Source organism: Corythoichthys intestinalis, chromosome 20, assembly GCF_030265065.1.
Source record: "Corythoichthys intestinalis isolate RoL2023-P3 chromosome 20, ASM3026506v1, whole genome shotgun sequence".
NCBI classification, from domain to species: domain Eukaryota; kingdom Metazoa; phylum Chordata; class Actinopteri; order Syngnathiformes; family Syngnathidae; genus Corythoichthys; species Corythoichthys intestinalis.
The window spans coordinates 15,889,003-15,907,445 of record NC_080414.1 but is presented as its reverse complement, the minus strand read 5'-3'; the positions used below and the strand labels follow the sequence as shown (position 1 = coordinate 15,907,445).

Below are 18,443 nucleotides of genomic sequence, written 5' to 3'. Positions count from 1 at the left end.
CGAGAGGTGCGCGTCAGGCTACGGCGTAGGGTCGTAACTCGATTCTTCCTTGACGGCGTAGGTCTGACGCGGAAGTATAACTCGGCCTTAAGAGGGGGCCAGCCCCCCTGGTGGCCGAAAAGTGTCATTGCATGTAATTGATTTTCCTAGAATTTTCCGGTAAAATATGGTCTATAAAAGTTGTAAAGCAATAAAACAAAAAACAATGAATGAAATGAACAAGAAAATATATTTTTATAATTGGTAGAAATTATTTTTCAAACAGATCATGTGACTAGCACCTTAGACGGTCATTTGCTTTGCTTAACCAAAACCCTCCGAGGACCGAAGAGTCAAGCTGAGCTTTCAAAAGCGACAAAAACTACTGAAGAAGAACCAAGGATTGAAAATGTGGACCATGAAACGCTAGAGACAACCGTCAAAATGGTGAACGGAGTTTCAATTTGCCCCACTAAAGACTGTAATTGTAACACAGAGCCACCACCGGTGTCTTGCCAATGTAGTTACCCCAGTCAAAAATTGTGTCCCCTGGCCGCAGGAGCGAACACACACACACATTAGTTATGAGTTATTTCAACTTAAACAATTAATTGAAGCCAGAAAAGACCCAGTTATATATTTTTGACATCAACGTTCATTAAACTGGAGAAACTCCAGACACGACTTGAATTACAGTAACAAGAGTTATAGGTCATCCTACGAGTAATGTGGTGAAAAATTGCCTTACGTATGTTACGCTATATGACAGAAAAAAAGTTGTTGTTTTTTATGCATGGCCCATGTTTTAAAACCTCGTCGATAACTACATCACCAAAACACGAAAATCAAGCAAATCAGTGCAGCGCAGTGGCTCCGCCCAGGGGATACAATTTTTGACAGGGGTAACTACATTGGCACGACACCGGCGGGCGTACCATATTCAATGGATGACGATCTTGGCGAAAGTATAGCTATCCTAAGCAGCCTGATTTAGAATTCCCTTCAAGAATGATGAGAAACAAAAAAATGCTAATTTTTAACTTATTATTATAAATATTCTAATATGTTAATTTTATTGTTGACACTGTGTTTCGGGGTCATCGCCGTGTTGTGCCACTCCCCCCCGCCCTAAAAGTCAAACTCCACCTATGACGAAGACAAACACATTTTGAGATGACTAAAATATGACCAAGATTAATAAGTGTTATCGGACAAAAAAAACTAAGATGAAAATTAATAGGGCTGCTAGAAACGAAACTATTTACTAATAATTTTAATCATTTTTGTAAAAAAAAAAAAAAAAAAAAAAAGACCCAATTACTTTGAGAAGGTGGCAATATGGGTACTAATTAGTAAACTCATCGCTAAAATACTCGATGCTTAGTCGACTATCAAAATAATCGTATGTGACAGCCCTAACACTGATTCAGTAATGTACTGTTACAATGGAAAATGCATGAGTCTTGACATTCTTGCTCACAAAAATAAATATTAGCTTCCCCTCTCCACTCCAACCTACGAGATGGCGTCAGCCTTCCTAAAACAAAACTGAAAGGTTCACTTCACTGCATTTTTATGAAAGGGGGCTTTTAATCGGCGGAAAATGTGACATTCGACATGTGCAGTTGTTAAACAATGCTAACTTGTGTGCGTAACCATGACAGCAACTCATTTTCGCTACGTCACTTCCGCTTTTCAATGTAAAACAAGGAAGTGAACTTTCAAAATTGAGAACGTCGCCGCTACTTTTGACATTTTTTAGAAAGCTCCTCAAGATTTGGACACACTTAAAAATAATATCTTAACGAGGAAAACAGACAAAAAAGAAGACTAACACGTTATGGCATTTACAAACTTTGGCAAGCGCTTCTTTATTTACATCCAGTCCGTCACACAGGGTCACAGCTGTTGTCCCTTTTGCTCCTCTTTTTTTTTCAAATTTTATTTTTAATATCAAGTAATTTTACATTTTTCAAACACAAGTGAAGAGCAGCCTCGCTCAGAAAACAAAAAACATGCAAGAGCGAGCGGACACGTTTGAGAACGTTTTGTCAGGGGACGCTGCAAGTCTCCTCCGCGCCACACGAGGGCGCTACATAGCAGCTGAATGACTATCAACAAGAGGAAAATTAGCTACAAGACGACTAATGGTTATTGTTATTAATGCTTCGATTCTAAATTGACCTAGGTAAGAAAAAACATCGCTAAACAGATTTGCTGGTTGCTCGTTATGTTATTTTTTGGCAAAAAAGTACAAAAGGCATTGTTTGTCTGTTTTAGAAGAAGTGAGAGGGCCAAACTAAAACGAAAACAACCTTAATTTGATTTAGTTTTGGGGAAAGGGAGTCCAATTTTGACTAAGCTAAGTTGCTACGCTAGCGTGAAACTTGTTGTTTTGCTAGCTATAAAAAAGGACAAAAACTTTTCAAGAGTAAAACTTAATTTTTCCTAGCAAAAAAAGTAAGAAATACAATTTATTATTTTGGAATATAAAAAGTCGTAATTGTAATTCATGAAGTCATATTTTAAGGACTGAAGTTGTATTTTTCCAAGTAAAATGCAACAGTTTAGTCGAACTACTTTTTTTCCCCTCCACAATCAATGGGAAAAATGCAGTTTTTAATTATTATTCTTATTCATATTTTTCTTAGAAAAGACACATTTTTACTTGTGATAAAAATGCAACTTTACTAAGTCAAATGATTAAGTTCTCATTTTCTTTTGAGTCTGGCCCTCTAACTCTTAACACATGTTGACCAAGCATGTCAAGCGCCCATACTGTATGCATGTATTTATATATATTTACAACTAGTGTTTGATTCACAGAGCATGCATAGGCCAAAGTGAAGAAGAGTGAGAGTGACGTGTCGCCTGCGAACGAGAGAAGGCGGGCAATTTATAGCACAGTGCAAAAAAAAAAAAAAAAGGAACGTCAGCCACGTTCCGACAGCAACCTTCATGGGAAACGCCCACGTTTACATACAAGGCAAGTGTCATCCTTCCCCTAAAAAAATGTTGAGTTCATGAAAAGTATTTCACGTTCAAAAAAGCCTTCAAACGTACACATATTTACATTCACATAAGTACACACGCAAACACACACAGCTTGCTATAGGTTAGCATATTGACTGTTAGCATGTTAGCAATTCTCACTGAAGTAAAAAAAAAAAAAAAAACTCCAGCTTGTTTTGAACATTTTGACAGAAATTACGACACCAGAAAAAACAAAAGTTTATTAATTTGTTATGTGATTAAGTTTGTATTCGTTAAAACTCTAAAATTTGATTGTCCCACATAAAACGGGAAATTCATCATGTTTTGACGTACAATTTGTCGGAATGGAATTTTTGTCACGTAACATTAAGGGGTGTGACAATATATTGAAATGGCGATATATGGCGATACTTTGTAGCCTAAAAGGTTATCGATATACTCCCACCAGCAATCGATATATTGTTTTAAAAGCATGTCACTGGTTCAAAAAAAAAAAAAAAAAGTCAATTTGAATGGCGTCTACATTAGCTCACTGGCTGCCATTGACGACATTAGATGTCCAATTAATTTTGACTGGATTGGATGTCTCGCGCCGTCAATGCCATTGAGACCAGAACATTCACAGCCAGTCTCTTGTGGGCATTTACAGGTTACTTCCTGTTGTTTTTGAGTCACTTCCTATTCATTCGGGGACATTATTAAGTCACTTCCTTTTCAGTAAACTCAAATCAACAGGAAGTGACCTGTAAATGCCCCAAAATGTGCTCGTTGCTTGGCATTGGCTGCCACTGACAGCCATAGAATAGTTGGACGACGAGCACCGTCAATGGCACTGTAACCAGAGCATTCACAGCCAGTCTTAACAGGTCATTTCCTGTTCATTTTAAGGCATTTACAGGTTACTTCCTGTTGATTTTGAGTCACTTCCTATTAGGGATGCAGCTATCGATTATTTTCGTAGTCGATTAATCGATGAACTAGGTAATTTGAATAACTGAGTAATCGGATAGAAAACCAAATAAATGGGGATTTAAGTACAACAAAAGAACAATTGGCTAACTTAGATAGCAAAAGTCAGCTAGCTTATTTGCTATAATTTTTTTTTTTTTTTTACAATGCTCTAAACAAATGGTTCAAACACATGTTCCCGCAAAAATGCGAATGTATAAAAAAAACAACTTTAGCTCAAACAAAAACTTAGCTTATGTTGGTCTTAACAGGGAGCAGCTGGATTCAGCCATGTGGAATTAGTTATATCATAATTGGTCTTAACAAGGAGCAGCTGGATTCAGCCATGTGAAATTAGTTATATCATATTCACTGTTGCCACTAGGGGGCAGTGTATTCACCCAAATCAATAAAACTAAATAGTAAATGGTGTTATACTTAATGCGTCAAAACAAACTATTTCAACGCTACTTTAATTAAACGAATACTCGAAGCAGCAAAATTTACTTCGAATCTTTTTTCTAATCAAATTACTTGAGTTAATCGTTGCCGCACTACTTCCTATTCATGTACGGACAATTCTTGAGTCACTTCCTTTTCAGTAACCCAAAAGCAACAGTAAGTGACCTGTAAATGTCCCAAAATCAACAGAAAGTTACCTGTAAATGTCCCAACATGAAAAGGAAGTGACGCAAAATCAACAGGAAGTGAACTGTAAATGCCCCAAGAGGAAAAAGAAATGACCCTAAATCAACAGGAAATGATGTGAAATGCCCCAAAATTGCCTAGCATCGTCTGCCACTGACAATCATAGACGTCCAATCCGTTAGAAGTCGGAGGGATAGCAGCGAATGAACGATGTCTACGAGTGATAAAGTAATTCCTCTTCCCATTAGGGCTGCAGCTAACAATTATTTTCATAATCGATTAATTGGACAATTAATTAAAGAATAAATCGGATAAATAACACTTTTTAATTACCTTAACAATTTACCTTGAAGTTGTTTTAGACATGTTGCAAGTAACACTGAAGACAAAATGGATGACTATTTCCTTCAAAAATAATATTTTATGACAACTTCCTGACTTAACTGTAGTCTACAACTGTATCGATCAAATTTGTTTGCAACTAGTTTATTAATCGATTGAATCGATTAGTTGTTGCAGCCTTATTAAGAACCTAGTTTAGACAGTAAGATGTCCGAAAATCGGCAAAAATGTGAATTGTTGTTTTCCAAAGTAAAAGCAGATTTTTAGTGCTGCAACGATTAATGGATTAACTCGAGTATTCGATTAGAAAAAAAGATTCGAATTAAACGTTGTTGCTTCGAGTATGCGTTTAATTAAAGTGGCGTTGTAAAGGTTTATTTTGAAAGTGTTTGCATGTAAGTTTTGTTTATTTAGATGGATACACTGACATCTGGTCTGCCTCATTTCACATGGGTGAATCCAGATGCTCCCTGTTAAGACCAACATAAGCAAAGTTTTTGTTTGAGCTAATGTTTGTTTTTTAATGTATCCGTAATTAAGTTTATAAGTATATTCAGCAGTTGTTTGCGGGAATATGTGTCTGAACCATTTGTTAAGAGCCTTGTAAGAAAAAAAAGTTAGCATTTTTTAGCATTTAAGCTAGCAGACTTTTGCTATGAAAGTTAGCCAATTGTCTTTTGTTGTACATAGAATAGATCTTCATTTATTTATTTATTTTTCATACCGTTTGAGGCTCAACTCAGGTATTTTAATTTTTCATGTTCCTTATCCGATTACTCGATTATTCGAAGTAGTTTGATAGCTGCAGCCCTACAAATTTTGGTTCATGTCCTACTTTGACTTAAACAGAAAAATAATGAAAAATTTTGATAATATTTACACTGGAGAAGCTATATGTACAGTATATTATAATTTCAAGAATTTAGAGTAAGTTTAAGGTGAAAACGATCCTAAACGATTAATTGGTTATCAAAATAGTTGTCGATTAATTGTTGAACCTCTACTTCCCATATTTTAACGTTAAATTCATCATGCCGTAACATGAACTTACCATGTTCTAACGTGAAATAAATCATGATAACAAAAGAGTAAACTTGTTTTGATTTTCTGGTGCGATAACAATAAGATATTGTCCCTCGATTTCTACACTTTGGCGTCGAGAAGGATCGATGCTCCAATTTTGCATAACACTGACGCGGGACTCCACGTTGGCGACAAACGCCGCACTTTGGAAGCCTTCTGATTACGAAAGTAAAAACTCAAATTGAGCTTGTGTCAATCGATGACGTTGCTGGTGTAACCTTTGAGATATTCCCTTTTTACCTCCGCCAAGGTGTCGTTTTAGAAAAAAAAAAGTCGTTTTTTGTGTGTGTGTTAATAAAATTTCGTCTGGGAGGACCAGCTCATCTTTCAGCGGCAGTCAACGAGCTCCTAATATTTTGGTTATTTCGCTACACGACCTTGGCGGAGGTCGTCTTGCACACATTTTGATGTCTTAAGTGTTGCGGACCGCCAAAGCCTGCTCCAGTTCTTGTCGCCTCTGCTGGATCTAAATGTATAAAAAGAAGGAATAACCTTGAAAAAATGTGGATGATTTAAGAAATAGGTAGTTGACAAGGGGTTAATCGGGCTTACTTTACAGTAGAAATAACGGCTAACGGCCTCTTGGGACCAGGGCTCGTGGTAGAAGGCCGCTCTGCGCTCCTCTTCAGGGTTGCCCACTACGTCCGTCATCAACTGCGACCAACAAAAAAAAAAAGTTATTTGAATAAAATGGAAGAAGGTCGAAGCACGCCCTGTTGGAATTTTGTGCCATAAAACTCTTTTTTTAAAAGATTTCAGATTTTTTACGTTCTTGTCAACATCTTAGGAGCTATTTATGACGGATGCCATATTATCATAATAAAATTAACTTATGAGGAGATATTTTGCATATATTTTTTTATTTCATGAAAAAAGAAAACATTAGCATTTATTATTTTTTGCCTAATCATCACTTTAAAAATTTTTTTTTTAAAATTTCTTTAATAAAAATATTGAGATTTAATTTCTGACTTTTTTTTTTCTTTTTTTTTTTTTGGAAAGCTCTCCATTTTTTCCCCTGACTCCCACATTTGATTACTTTTACATGTTTTATTTTAAACATTTTTTAAATGAAAAAAAAAGGTATTCCTTCCCTTTGAATATATTTTTTTAGTCCCCGAGTTACGACGGACTCAAATTAGGTGATTTTGACTTTTAAGATGCCGGAGTTTCAAACAAAGCAATTGTGCTTTTTGAAGCTTTTTACTTTCCTTCACTTTTAACATTTTGTAAAGTTGAAACACACATATGTACACATCTGTTAAAATCGACACGCATTAAAAAAAAAAAAAACAAAAAAAAACGGCACAAAACAATTGGTTTAGATTAATAATCTAACAATCGACTTCTGTCTTTATAATGTAAGGGGGAAGTGACGTATGCCGTAAAGCCGCCAGCACATTTCTATTTTTTGTGTGGCAGGGGTTCCTGCCACCCTCCTCAAAGTTAATTAGTGCCGGTGAAAGCGATACAGACCCCCTCAAGATATAAAAGCGGTTTCATTCAACTAGTTGTCAGTCCACATATCACAAATGTTATAAAAATATTTTATGAAGGTTGAAAAGTTACTTAGTGTTGCTTTAAGTACCCCTAAATACCCCCCAAATCTCAAAATAACTATCCAAAAACGTGTATTATACATAATATTAATGAAATAATGTAAGAAATAGTATCAAGACTGGTTACAAAATGGCGGATAAGACTTTTATGCGAAAAAAAAATGACTGGAGACGAAATGCAGACGAGACGCCGGAGTTGTAAAGTCAAAATCACGTAAGTCGTGCATGTCTTAACACAGGGATTACCTGTATTATATTTATTTTTCTAAAGTTTGGCTTCTTTTTTTTAAATATATTTTACTATTTTCACTTCCACATTTGTTTCATTTGATTAAAAAATGTTTATTTCTAATGTTTTTTGCTCCCACATTCTTTCTCTTTTAAAGGTATTTTTGACAACTATTTTTATTTTAAATATATTTTATTCTTTTATGTGTTTCATATTTCTCGAGTGTTGTAAACCAAACCAAATGCTAGTGAACAAGTTGGAATTGAAAAACCTTGAGGTCTCTGCTCTGTGACTTGAGCCAGTCCTGGATGTAGCCTTTGGGATCCCGAGAGAAGCTAAGCATAAAGTCCCTCTGGATCTTCAGCTGGTTGATGGACTCGATGGTCTCGTGAATCTTGAAAACAAGAAGCAAAAGCAGCCTCAGTTTGACTGTTTGTCCACCGGTGGGCGCCCTTCAGGCCTCTCACCTTGTTGTCCAGCGTGGCGATTTCTTGCTGGTTGGCGGTGGATAACAGGAAGCTGCTCATCTGGCTTTTCAGAGGGTCCTCCACCTCCACGTCAATGTCGTAGCAGGCCGTTTTCTTCTGGTCGTTGGGGTCCACGCTGGGAAAAAACGCAACAAAACATCGTAAACGACGGCAAATACTCGGTGATGTTGCGGTCGTACCTGATGACGTGGTTGATGACGATTGGGTCGGGAGGCAGCAGCAGGTTGGTGAGGCGTTGGGGGATCTCGGAGAACTTGAGGCGGGGGCAGTCGAAGATCTGGAATAAGAGAAATTTCTCATAGATGTGAGTGACTGCCAGGACTAAGAAAAGTAAATCAAATTAACAATGAAATATTTTTGTACCTGCTGAAAGTACTTGTCACAGTTAATGTACTCCTTGTCGTGGGAGTCCTGCAGCTTGTTGGTCTTGACGTACTGCCACAGCGCCTGGATGATGCACGAGCGCGTCTGCGTGTGGATGCCCAGCAGGCGCGCCAAGCGGGGGTCCAGCTTGAACTGGGGGGGCTGAGTCAACGACGTTAGCCGTTAGCCTTGAAATTAAGTCATATCAAGCGAGGGCCTCACCTGGTAGTCTAGCATGAGCAGCAGCGTACAGCGCACGCTGACGTCGCCAGGTCGCTTCACCTGGAAGCCGTCAGTTTCCTGCGTGGTGGCTGTGCGGTGCCACTAAAAAAAAAAATTTTTAAATGTATATGGCTCCCTCTTGTGGTGATTAAGGTCACACTTATATACAGTATATAAGAATTTCAGGCTGGTTATCAAATACAGATGATTTGTTTTGGCAGAAATTACAAAGAATTGAAATGGCATCTAAGCAAATTCTGATTTCAAGAAAGGTTTTCATAAATAAAATACTCATTAACCCTTAATCCCCAAAAATCAAACAGAATTTCAGTTTTTGATTTATTGTATTTATTAACATTTGTAAATTTACAGATTTATAAAAATATAAAATAATTATTTTTCTAATAGCTAAATTAGTCCTTTGATTTATAAAGAGCTGACCCGTAAAAATGTTTTATTTTTTAAAATTTATTTTGTTAGCTACTGTACAACATACGGTATTACATAACTGAATTTAGTAAAATATATTTATGAAAGCACAAATGTATTTTAATGTCTTACATAACTGAATTTAGTAAAATACACTTATGAAAGGACAAATGTGTTTTAATATATTTATATTATATATATGTATTTAAGTACTTAGAGGCATGTCAAAAACTATAATTAATTATTATAAAGCAAATTGATATAATTACTCAAAAAAATCCAAAATACCTGACTAAATTAATGCTAATTTACAGTAAATTATCTGCAAACCTAATATAACTGGTGTCAAAAGGATAAAAAAACATAGCAAAAAAAATCTCAAAATATATTAGTACGCATCATTGATCAAGAGATTTTTAATCAAATTAAATTTGATTTGAAAAAATCCTTCAACAGCATTTAACTTTTTTTTCTGACCTCCACCAGGTGGTTGTCAGGTCCATAGAGATCTTTATCCAGCTCGATCACCAGACTCTTGAAAAACGAGGAGAACTTCTTCTTCTGCTTGCCCGGCTGAACAAAAATCCAAGAAATATGACTGAATTTCTGCTTCGTCGCTCATTTTACTTTGCAGACGCTCCCTTACGCTAATGTTAAGAACAGCTTTGTCTGCGAGTCTCATGAAGGTTTTTTTCCCCCCTCTTATTAATGCAAGAGAAAAGTGTTTTCCCGGATCGGCGCATTTTTCCGGCCTTACTCACGTCGTCCAAAAGTTTCCCCTCCACCCGCAGCTCCCACGACGCGATGCTGCCGTCAGAGTCGTCGGCGTCGGGTCGAGCCGGATTGAAGGTGTTGGAGATGTACAGCCTCAGTTTACGCTTCTGCTGCTGACGTCGGCGTGCGCCGAAAGGGGGTGTGGTTAAAAATGGAAGAAGAGTAAGACGGGAAAGTGAAGTTCTAACCTTCATGGGTCTTTTGAGGGCCTCCTGGATGTCCACGCGCTTGCGCATGATGGTCTGGTCCAGCTTGCGCTCGAAAGCGAGAAGGTCCATGTAGGCTTGAGACTCGGGTACAAGTTCACGGATCTGAAAAGGTGATACAAAGGGTAAAATATTCAAATCATTATTGTTTTAAAAACGAAAATTCTCATGAAAATGAATTTGGTTTCAGCAATTTTAGGACCGATAAGAAAAAAATCCCCTGAAACATATATAACACATGAAAATTGGTGGACATCTCCATCAAAACAGGATTCATAAAAAGTCTCATGGACCCATGTGAAAAAAAAAAAGAACTGATAGTTGGCCATTTTGGTTTTAAGCAGAAATTGTATCTGTAATTGATTACATTTCATGAAAAGTAGAGCTGAAACGAGTACTCGAGCAACTCGAGTTTAAAAACTGATCCGAGTAATTTTATTCACCTCGAGTAATCGTTTATTTTGACAGCTCTAAGCATCACGTTTTGCTAGGACTACTTTTAATGCGGGACAACGCGCTGTCACGTGCGGAGAGGAAGAAGGGGGAAAAAAAACCAAAAAACTTACCGCAGCCGACAGCCGCCACAAATGACGCCGACGTTGCTAAATACTAGCCCGCACAATGCTACATTGGTAACAGGTAGCGTCTGGTGCGTCTCATTGAGATCACATGTATGTTGAACTAGATGCGAATTGACAGACTCGGTCGCGTCTGGGCAGCGTTTGTAAACAGCCGCCATCTTAAAGCAGTACAGCGCTAAGCGCTAATAAAGAGCGCTAAGCGCTAATAAAGAGCACTAATAAAGAAGATTACCGTTACTGTCGCTACTAGCTCACGTGACGTTAGCCCTGCGGAGGGCTAGATTTCAATTAATTATGACCACTGTCGATGCGTGGCTAACGTGTCTTACATACAGGCTTTAACATAACATAGCATTGTGGAGTGATGAGGGTGTAAAATAAAAACGTAATCATGCTAACTATCAATTTTAGCTCAGTAGTCATTGCTGGATAAAACACCAAGTAGCACTGGTCCCTAATGTGCTCCAATACAGCCTGTATCATACATTTATTTTGAACACTGCAAAAACTCAAAATCCTATCAGGACTTACAGTTTAGACTAACTTAAAACTTAATTAGAACTTAAAAATGGCTTGACACAAAGAGAAGTTCAATTGAAACACGTGGGGGAAAAATCCTAACTTTTAAGTGATGTGTGTTATCAAGTGTAACGGCATTTTTAGGTAAGATATATATATATATTTTAATAAGATCTAAAAGTTTTTTGAGTGAAAGCAGCGAATTAGTCTTTTTTTTTTTTTTTTTTAAATTCTAGTTACATCTGAGATGCAATTGTTGGCTGTTTTCAACAATATACATCGAAAATAAAGACATTGATTGACTGAAAATGGTTCACGATTAGATGAAATGTCTTGTTTTCTCACGTATATGTATAATTGCTCTTCACCTACAAATATATTTGTTTTATCCGATTACTCGATTAATCGATAGAATTTTCAGTCAATTACTCGATTACTAAAATATTCGATAGCTGCAGTCCTAATGAAAAGAAAAAAAAAATCAGCAAAATTAGTGGACATGTCCATCATATAACCAGATGCACGAAAAAGTCTCGGGACTGAAGCCGAAAAACGTAAAATAAGTCGGCCATTTTGTTTTAAGTAACCATTTTATGTATATAAATATGTGACCTGCAAGAAAAAAATTAGTCCCCGCTGCTTGTTTAACACAACGACATGAAAATTAGTGGACATGTCCATCATAACCAGATGCACGAAAAAGTCTTAAGGACTCATGCCGAAAAACGTACAGCAAGTCGGCCATTTTTGTTTTAAGTGGCCATTTTATTTGTATAAATACATAGCCTGTAATAAAAAAATCAGCCCCCACTGCCTGTTCAACACATTGACACGAAAATTGGTGGACATGTCTATCATAACCAGATGCACGAAAAAGTCTGTGGGACCGAAGCCGAAAAACATACAGTAAGTCGGCCATTTTGTTTTAATGAAACTTTTTATGTATATAGATACGTGGCCTGTAAGAAAAAAATCAGTCGCCGCTACTTGTTTAACACAACGACATGAAAATTGGTGGACGTGTCCATCTTAACTGGACGCACGCAAAAGTCTGTGGGATCCATGCCGAAAAAGGTACAGTAAGTCGGCCACTTTGATTTTAAGTAGCCATTTTATGTGAATAAATACATGGCCTGTAAGAAAAAAACTTGGCCCCCGCTGCTTGTTTAACACAATGACATGAAAATTGGTGAACATGTCCATCGTAACCGGACCCACGAAAAAGTCTCTGGGACAATGTACAGGAAGCCGGTCATTTTGGTTTGAAGCAACCATTTTGGCCTAATTTTACAAAAAAAGGGGGGGTCTGTAAGTAAATAAAAAAATCAGCCCCCGCAAACTGTCCCATTGACACCAAACTTGGTGAACATGTTTATCATAGCAGGAAACCCAAAAAAGTCTCAAGAAGCAATGCCGAAAAATGAACAGATAGTTTTTCACATTTTGGTTTTAAGCAGACATTTCATCTGTATTCAAATTTAATGAAAAGGGGGCTTTTAGGAAAAGAAAAAAAAAAATCAGCCCCAGCTACCTGTACAACACATTACCATGAAAATTGCTGGACATGTCCATCACAAGCGTATGCACTAAAAAGTCTCTCAGACCAATGCTAAAAAATGTACAGCAAATCGACCATTTTGGTTTAAATCAGCCATTTTGGCTAAATTTCATGAAAAAGAGGGCCTCTAACGAGGAAAAAAACAGCCCCCGCTACTTGTTTAACACAATGACACGAAAATTGGTGGACATGTCCATCATAACCGGATGCATGAAAAAGTCTCCGGGACCCATGCCGAAAAATGAACAGGATGTCGGCCATGTTGGTTTGAGGTTTAAGTCATTTTGTGAAAATACGACCTGTTAGAATACAAATCTTGACATCATTTTGCTGTGAATTGAATTGAGTTTATCATTAGTAGACGTCTAATCCATTTGAAGTGTGAGGGTGGCAGCGAATGAACGTTCAAACTTCAAATGGATTGGACGTCTATGTCAGTGGCAGCCAATGAGTTTCACATCTTGAAACATAAGATAAAGTGCCAGGTCTGCCTTAATTCTTTAATAATGGCTGCCACCATTGTTTCCACTCATCCCTTACATACTGCGCACATTCCCTGTCCCTGACCCACGCTTTCACCTCTACCATCTAACACTAAAATCTCCTAGAAATCCTGACGTCACAACGGAAAAAATGGACTCCTCTAGCCAATGAAATACAAAGAATAACGCCTTACCCTTTGCGGAAGGATCTTGTCTGCCATTTTCCTCCTCTTTGCACTGGAGAGAAAGAAGACGGGAGAGAAAGAGGAGGAAAAAAGGGGAGCATGTTACTATGGTGACTGATAGCGTAGCGCCCGGGCCATCTGCTAAAATGCTGGGCCACATCCAGCGTCCCAGCTGTGCGTTTTTGCGGGAGTGCGCGCTCCCAAATAAATGCAGCAGTCCACCTGGAGAGAAAACGCTTGGAAAAAAAAGTGGCTACGCGTCATTTTTAACCGACTGGAAAGGAACAAACGGTTACATTCAGCCTCATTGCGTTAAATTCATGCAAGTGCGGCCAAAAACTGAGTTTGACGTCATAGAAAGTCTATAAATCTGGTTAGTTTTATCGGGTTTTTTTTGTTGTTTTTTTTTTTTTTTTTAATTTCGTGGCAATGAAAGCAATTTTTTGTTGTTTGTTAACTTATTTGCTGCAATTGACGGGGATAGGTGTCCAATTTTTGGGGACTGGAAAGCGATGGCAGTGATCATTCACTTTTTATGAATAGTACATTTTACTTTTTGCATTAAGTCAATGTAATTGAGCTCAATTGTGTGTTAATGTATGTAATTTTAGAATTATTTGGTGTCTAAATATTTTATCATAGTATTTTAATGTGTGGATAAGTATTATACATTAATATTAATTTATTCTGGCAGTTTAGATTTTTTAAAGTTATATTTGCTTTATATAATCTTTAATTAAAATGTATTTACTTGCCATTTTTCGTATTTTCAACGTCAAATATATCTAAATTTTATAGTACATCATAATAATTATTTTCCAATATTTAATGATACATGTATTATAGTTAGGGTTGTTCTGATCATGTTTTTTTGCTCTCGATCCGATCCCAATCGTTTTAGTTTGAGTATCTGCCGATCCCGATATTTCCCGATCCGATTGCTTTTTTTTGCTCCTGATTCAATTCCAATCATTCCCGATAATTTTTCCCGACCATATACATTTTGGCAATGCATTAAGAAAAAAATGAATAAAACTCGGGCGAATATATACATTCAACATACAGTACATAAGTACTGTATTTGTTTATTATGACAATAAATTCTCAAGATGGCATTTACATTATTAACATTCTTTCTGTGAGAGGGATCCACGGATAGAAAGACTTGTGACTTTGTATATTGTGACTAAATATTGCCATGTAGTGTATTTGTTGAGCTTTCAGTAAATGATACTGAAGGCCATGCCCAAAACATGATGGTGTTCATCTGCCATGACAAGTGAAACCACGACTGTGCGTAGTGCTACCAATTCATATATCTTCTCTGCGAAGGGATATAATTCAAGGTGTTAAGAAAATGATCAATTGCTACCTTGCTTCCCCACAATGCTTCCCATGATATTTTTAATCATAGGGAGAGGGATTGTAAGGTTTAAGCCAATTAAAATAAGGCTCCAAAGGGTGCCAAAATTCACTCTACTCATTTTACGCTGCCATTTAGCTCTCTGTTTTGGCAAAATGGCGCCATTACAGATGGAGCGCGTCAATGCGTGAGTGGGTCGTGCAGTGCATGCATTATTTGCGTTAAATATTTTAACGTGATACATTTTTTAATAAATTAATTACGGTTGTTATTGGGATAAATTTGATAACCCTACCTTAAGCCTAGACTAAAGACTCTGGATGAGTGTAACATAAAATGTCTGTAACGTTAAATACAATTAGAAAACGATTTAATTAAAAAAAATATATATGTTAAAAAAAGGCATGGCCGATATTTTTTTGCCGATTCCGATACTTTGAAAATGACGTGATCGGGACATCTCTAATTATAGTAGTATTAAACATACTTTTATAAATAAAATTTGATATACAGAGGGTGGGGCAAAGTAACTTGCCAAATTAAATTTGGCGCTCTGAGGATGGTAGGGATGGACTTATTTGAGAGGGTGCGGGTTAAAGTTTGGTTCTTAACGAGCGTTATTTATTTTGTGTTTATTTTTCAGGAACCCCAGTGAGCATCGTGGAGTGGATGAAGTTGGAACGCGCTTTCGCTGTTGAGGCATTTTTTTTTTTTTTTTTGCATGGCCTGAAGTCGATCTGGTTCAGTGTTAGCAGGAAACACTCATTGATCATGTTGACATAAAGGTCAGTTGTCACTGATACTACCTGTTAGTTTTCTTCCAAAAAATCATAGACCAATTATGCCAACTCGCGACAGTGCACACCAAACAGTTACACGTAGTGCGTGTAGAGGACGCTGATAAAGTTCTCTTGGGTTTTCAGGACTCTAGTAGCGCATGTTTTGCTTATTTACATACCCAAAAAGATGAAAGTGAGCCTCGTCACTGAAGAAAATAAGTATAAGCACCTCACATGCATTTTCACGAGCAATAAAATTACGTGGATGAAGTTCCTGCACCATAGCTAATTTGTAGGGATGAAATTTCAATTCTTCATGGAGGATTCGTCTCACAGAACGAGCAGACAACCCAAGAGGAGATGCGTATTTGCGGGAAGACCGTCAGGGAAAGCTCAAAACAGATTTTCTAATCGCGTCAATGTTTTGGGGTGTCTTTGCTGTTCGTGGGAGGCTAGGTTTCTTTTTCTTTACATCACCCGTTACCCTGAAGTTGTTTACCTATGAAACAATCGAATGCCGGGCAGGAACAAGACCACAGGGGGCAGTATTGAAATGTGTACGAAATGCACATTGCGTTGCGACTATGGGCCCGATACCGATACAGATACCTGGCTGTGCAGTATCGGCCGATACCGATACCATTCCGATACCACTCTGTTGGCAAAAAAAAAAAAAATATATATATATATATATAAATATGTACGTATAAGGGATGCAATGATACAGTTAAGTCATGGTTCGGTACGATTTTTGATACAATTCAATACATTTAATGCTCTGAAACAGAAAATACAACTGTTATTATTATTATTTTTATTTATTTATTTATTTATTTATTTTTTGCTAACAAGCAAAAATAACAGTGCCATCATGTAAACAAGCATTTTAGTGCATAATATTTATGTGCTTACTTCTTACTGATCTGAAGAAATTTTGTATATACTGTAAGTGCTGAGAACAATCTTTACTGTTTGTAAAGTGGGGCACACTGTTGATTGCTGCAGCTCTCTTAGCAGCTATATTTACCATATAAGCAAAACATCCTATTTGTGGTCCAAGTCCATCTGTAACATGTGCTGAATTAACAGTATTTGCTGCATTATCTATAGTCACTGGTGTGGATTGATTTGGCCTGCTTAACTTCCATTTAGTCATGGCGGTTTCTAATTCATCAATGTAGTATATGGACTACGCGTCGCTCTGCGCTCACGGAGCTAATGGCATTGGATCTAATGTAGCACATCTAGGTTGCTATTTGATGATATGTAGTGTGCGCGCGAGAGTTGGCATGGGATCTAATATAGGACATCTAGGTTGCTATCTGATGATATCTTATGTGTGCGCTGCGCCGCTTGAGTGTTTTCTGGCCAAAGAAGTCACTTCTGCTCATTACTGCACAACACCAGCATAATATGACAATCGACTTTCATAAACAGGACGAATTTGAAGTACGGTGCTCTTAATTTGCCACTCATTGTTCATCATGAAACCATGAGTTTGCTGAGTCTCCCACGGTGATAACCTTTCTGATCCCATCGGCGCTACTACAGCAAGCGTTAGCTTAAGCATGCTAATCGTTTGTGAATGCCATGATAGAAAAGCCGTTTAACATCTTGGATATGCGTTGTAGTGAACATCCTTAATATTGAAGACGAAGGTGTTATTTTCGTTTGGTAATTTCGAGACAAAGACATACAGATATCATGCATCGGGATTTGGGAAGTTGGCTCACGTAGGGAGGACAGTTCATTTGCGCTAAAGTGATGCCAGTAGATGGTATCGGCGCCCTAAATGTTGGTACTCGTCGATACCGATACCATCAATTCGGGCCAGATCGGCGCCCCCTGCCGATACAGGTATCGGTATCGGTGCAACTTTAGTTGCGACGATTGAGCGACCGCTTGAAAAAAATGCCTCAACAGCAAAAGCGCGTTCCGACTTAGTCCACTCCATGATGCTCACTGGGGTTCCTGAAAAATAAACACATGTTAAGAACCAAATTTTAAGCCCCACCCTCCCAAATAAGTCCATCCCTATCATCCTCAGTGCAACCATCGCTTCAGGGCGCCAAATTTAAATAAGAAAGGTGCTCTGCCCCACCCTTTATATATATATTTGGTGTTACGTTAGATTTTTTTTTTCATAGCAGATTCATGAAAATTTTTATTTTAAATTCATAATTTTAAACTTTATTCAACAATCATACTGTAATTTAGGTAATTATATCAATTATCCATGTATTTGAGACAACCAAAATACAATATAAAGTATGATTTTTTTTTTTTTTAAATGGGTTTGAGGTTGATTGAAAAAATAAATTCTTCGCAGATTCATAGCAACTTATTTTAAATTCACAATTTCTAATTTTATTTGACATGCATACTGTAATTTAGGTAATTATCAATTTATAAATTATCCATGTATTGGAGACAACCAAAATACAATATAAAGTATGATTTTTTTCATAGTTTTTAGGTTAATAGTTTTTTGTTGTTGCACAGATTCATAATTAAAAAAAAAAAAATCTTAAAGGGGTATTTTCAGTGTCAAAACATATACTGTATATTTTTGAAACTATCATTTATTTAATTAGATTTTTAGAATTGACAGTAATTCTTCACTTACAGCCCTTTCAGGTCAAAGGGATTGGACGCCTATCGCCGTCAACGTCGCTTTGAAAGTTGCGGTTTGGCAATCTACGGAGTGTGGCG

The 18,443-nt window shown here is 37.2% G+C and overlaps 1 protein-coding gene across 5 annotated transcripts in view; it reads right to left on the bottom strand.

Annotated features, from left to right (window-relative positions):
• Positions 1-1,393: 1,393 nt before the first annotated feature.
• The window catches only part of smarcd3b (SWI/SNF related, matrix associated, actin dependent regulator of chromatin, subfamily d, member 3b), a 57,674-nt gene continuing 40,624 nt past the window's right edge, over positions 1,394-18,443 (bottom strand). For 2 of the 5 annotated variants that reach the window (XM_057824266.1, XM_057824264.1), the window contains exons 4-14: positions 13,599-13,641; positions 10,247-10,369; positions 10,046-10,171; positions 9,762-9,857; positions 8,856-8,957; positions 8,634-8,795; positions 8,450-8,547; positions 8,250-8,385; positions 8,054-8,176; positions 6,547-6,648; positions 1,394-6,460 (exon numbers count right to left, since the gene is read on the bottom strand). In XM_057824266.1, coding sequence (XP_057680249.1) covers positions 6,407-6,460; positions 6,547-6,648; positions 8,054-8,176; positions 8,250-8,385; positions 8,450-8,547; positions 8,634-8,795; positions 8,856-8,957; positions 9,762-9,857; positions 10,046-10,171; positions 10,247-10,369; positions 13,599-13,641 — 1,165 coding nt within the window. In that variant the 3' untranslated portion in view covers positions 1,394-6,406. The remainder of the gene's footprint in view (positions 6,461-6,546; positions 6,649-8,053; positions 8,177-8,249; positions 8,386-8,449; positions 8,548-8,633; positions 8,796-8,855; positions 8,958-9,761; positions 9,858-10,045; positions 10,172-10,246; positions 10,370-13,598; positions 13,642-18,443) is intronic. The other 3 variants (XM_057824265.1, XM_057824268.1, XM_057824267.1) reach the window with 2 other exon arrangements.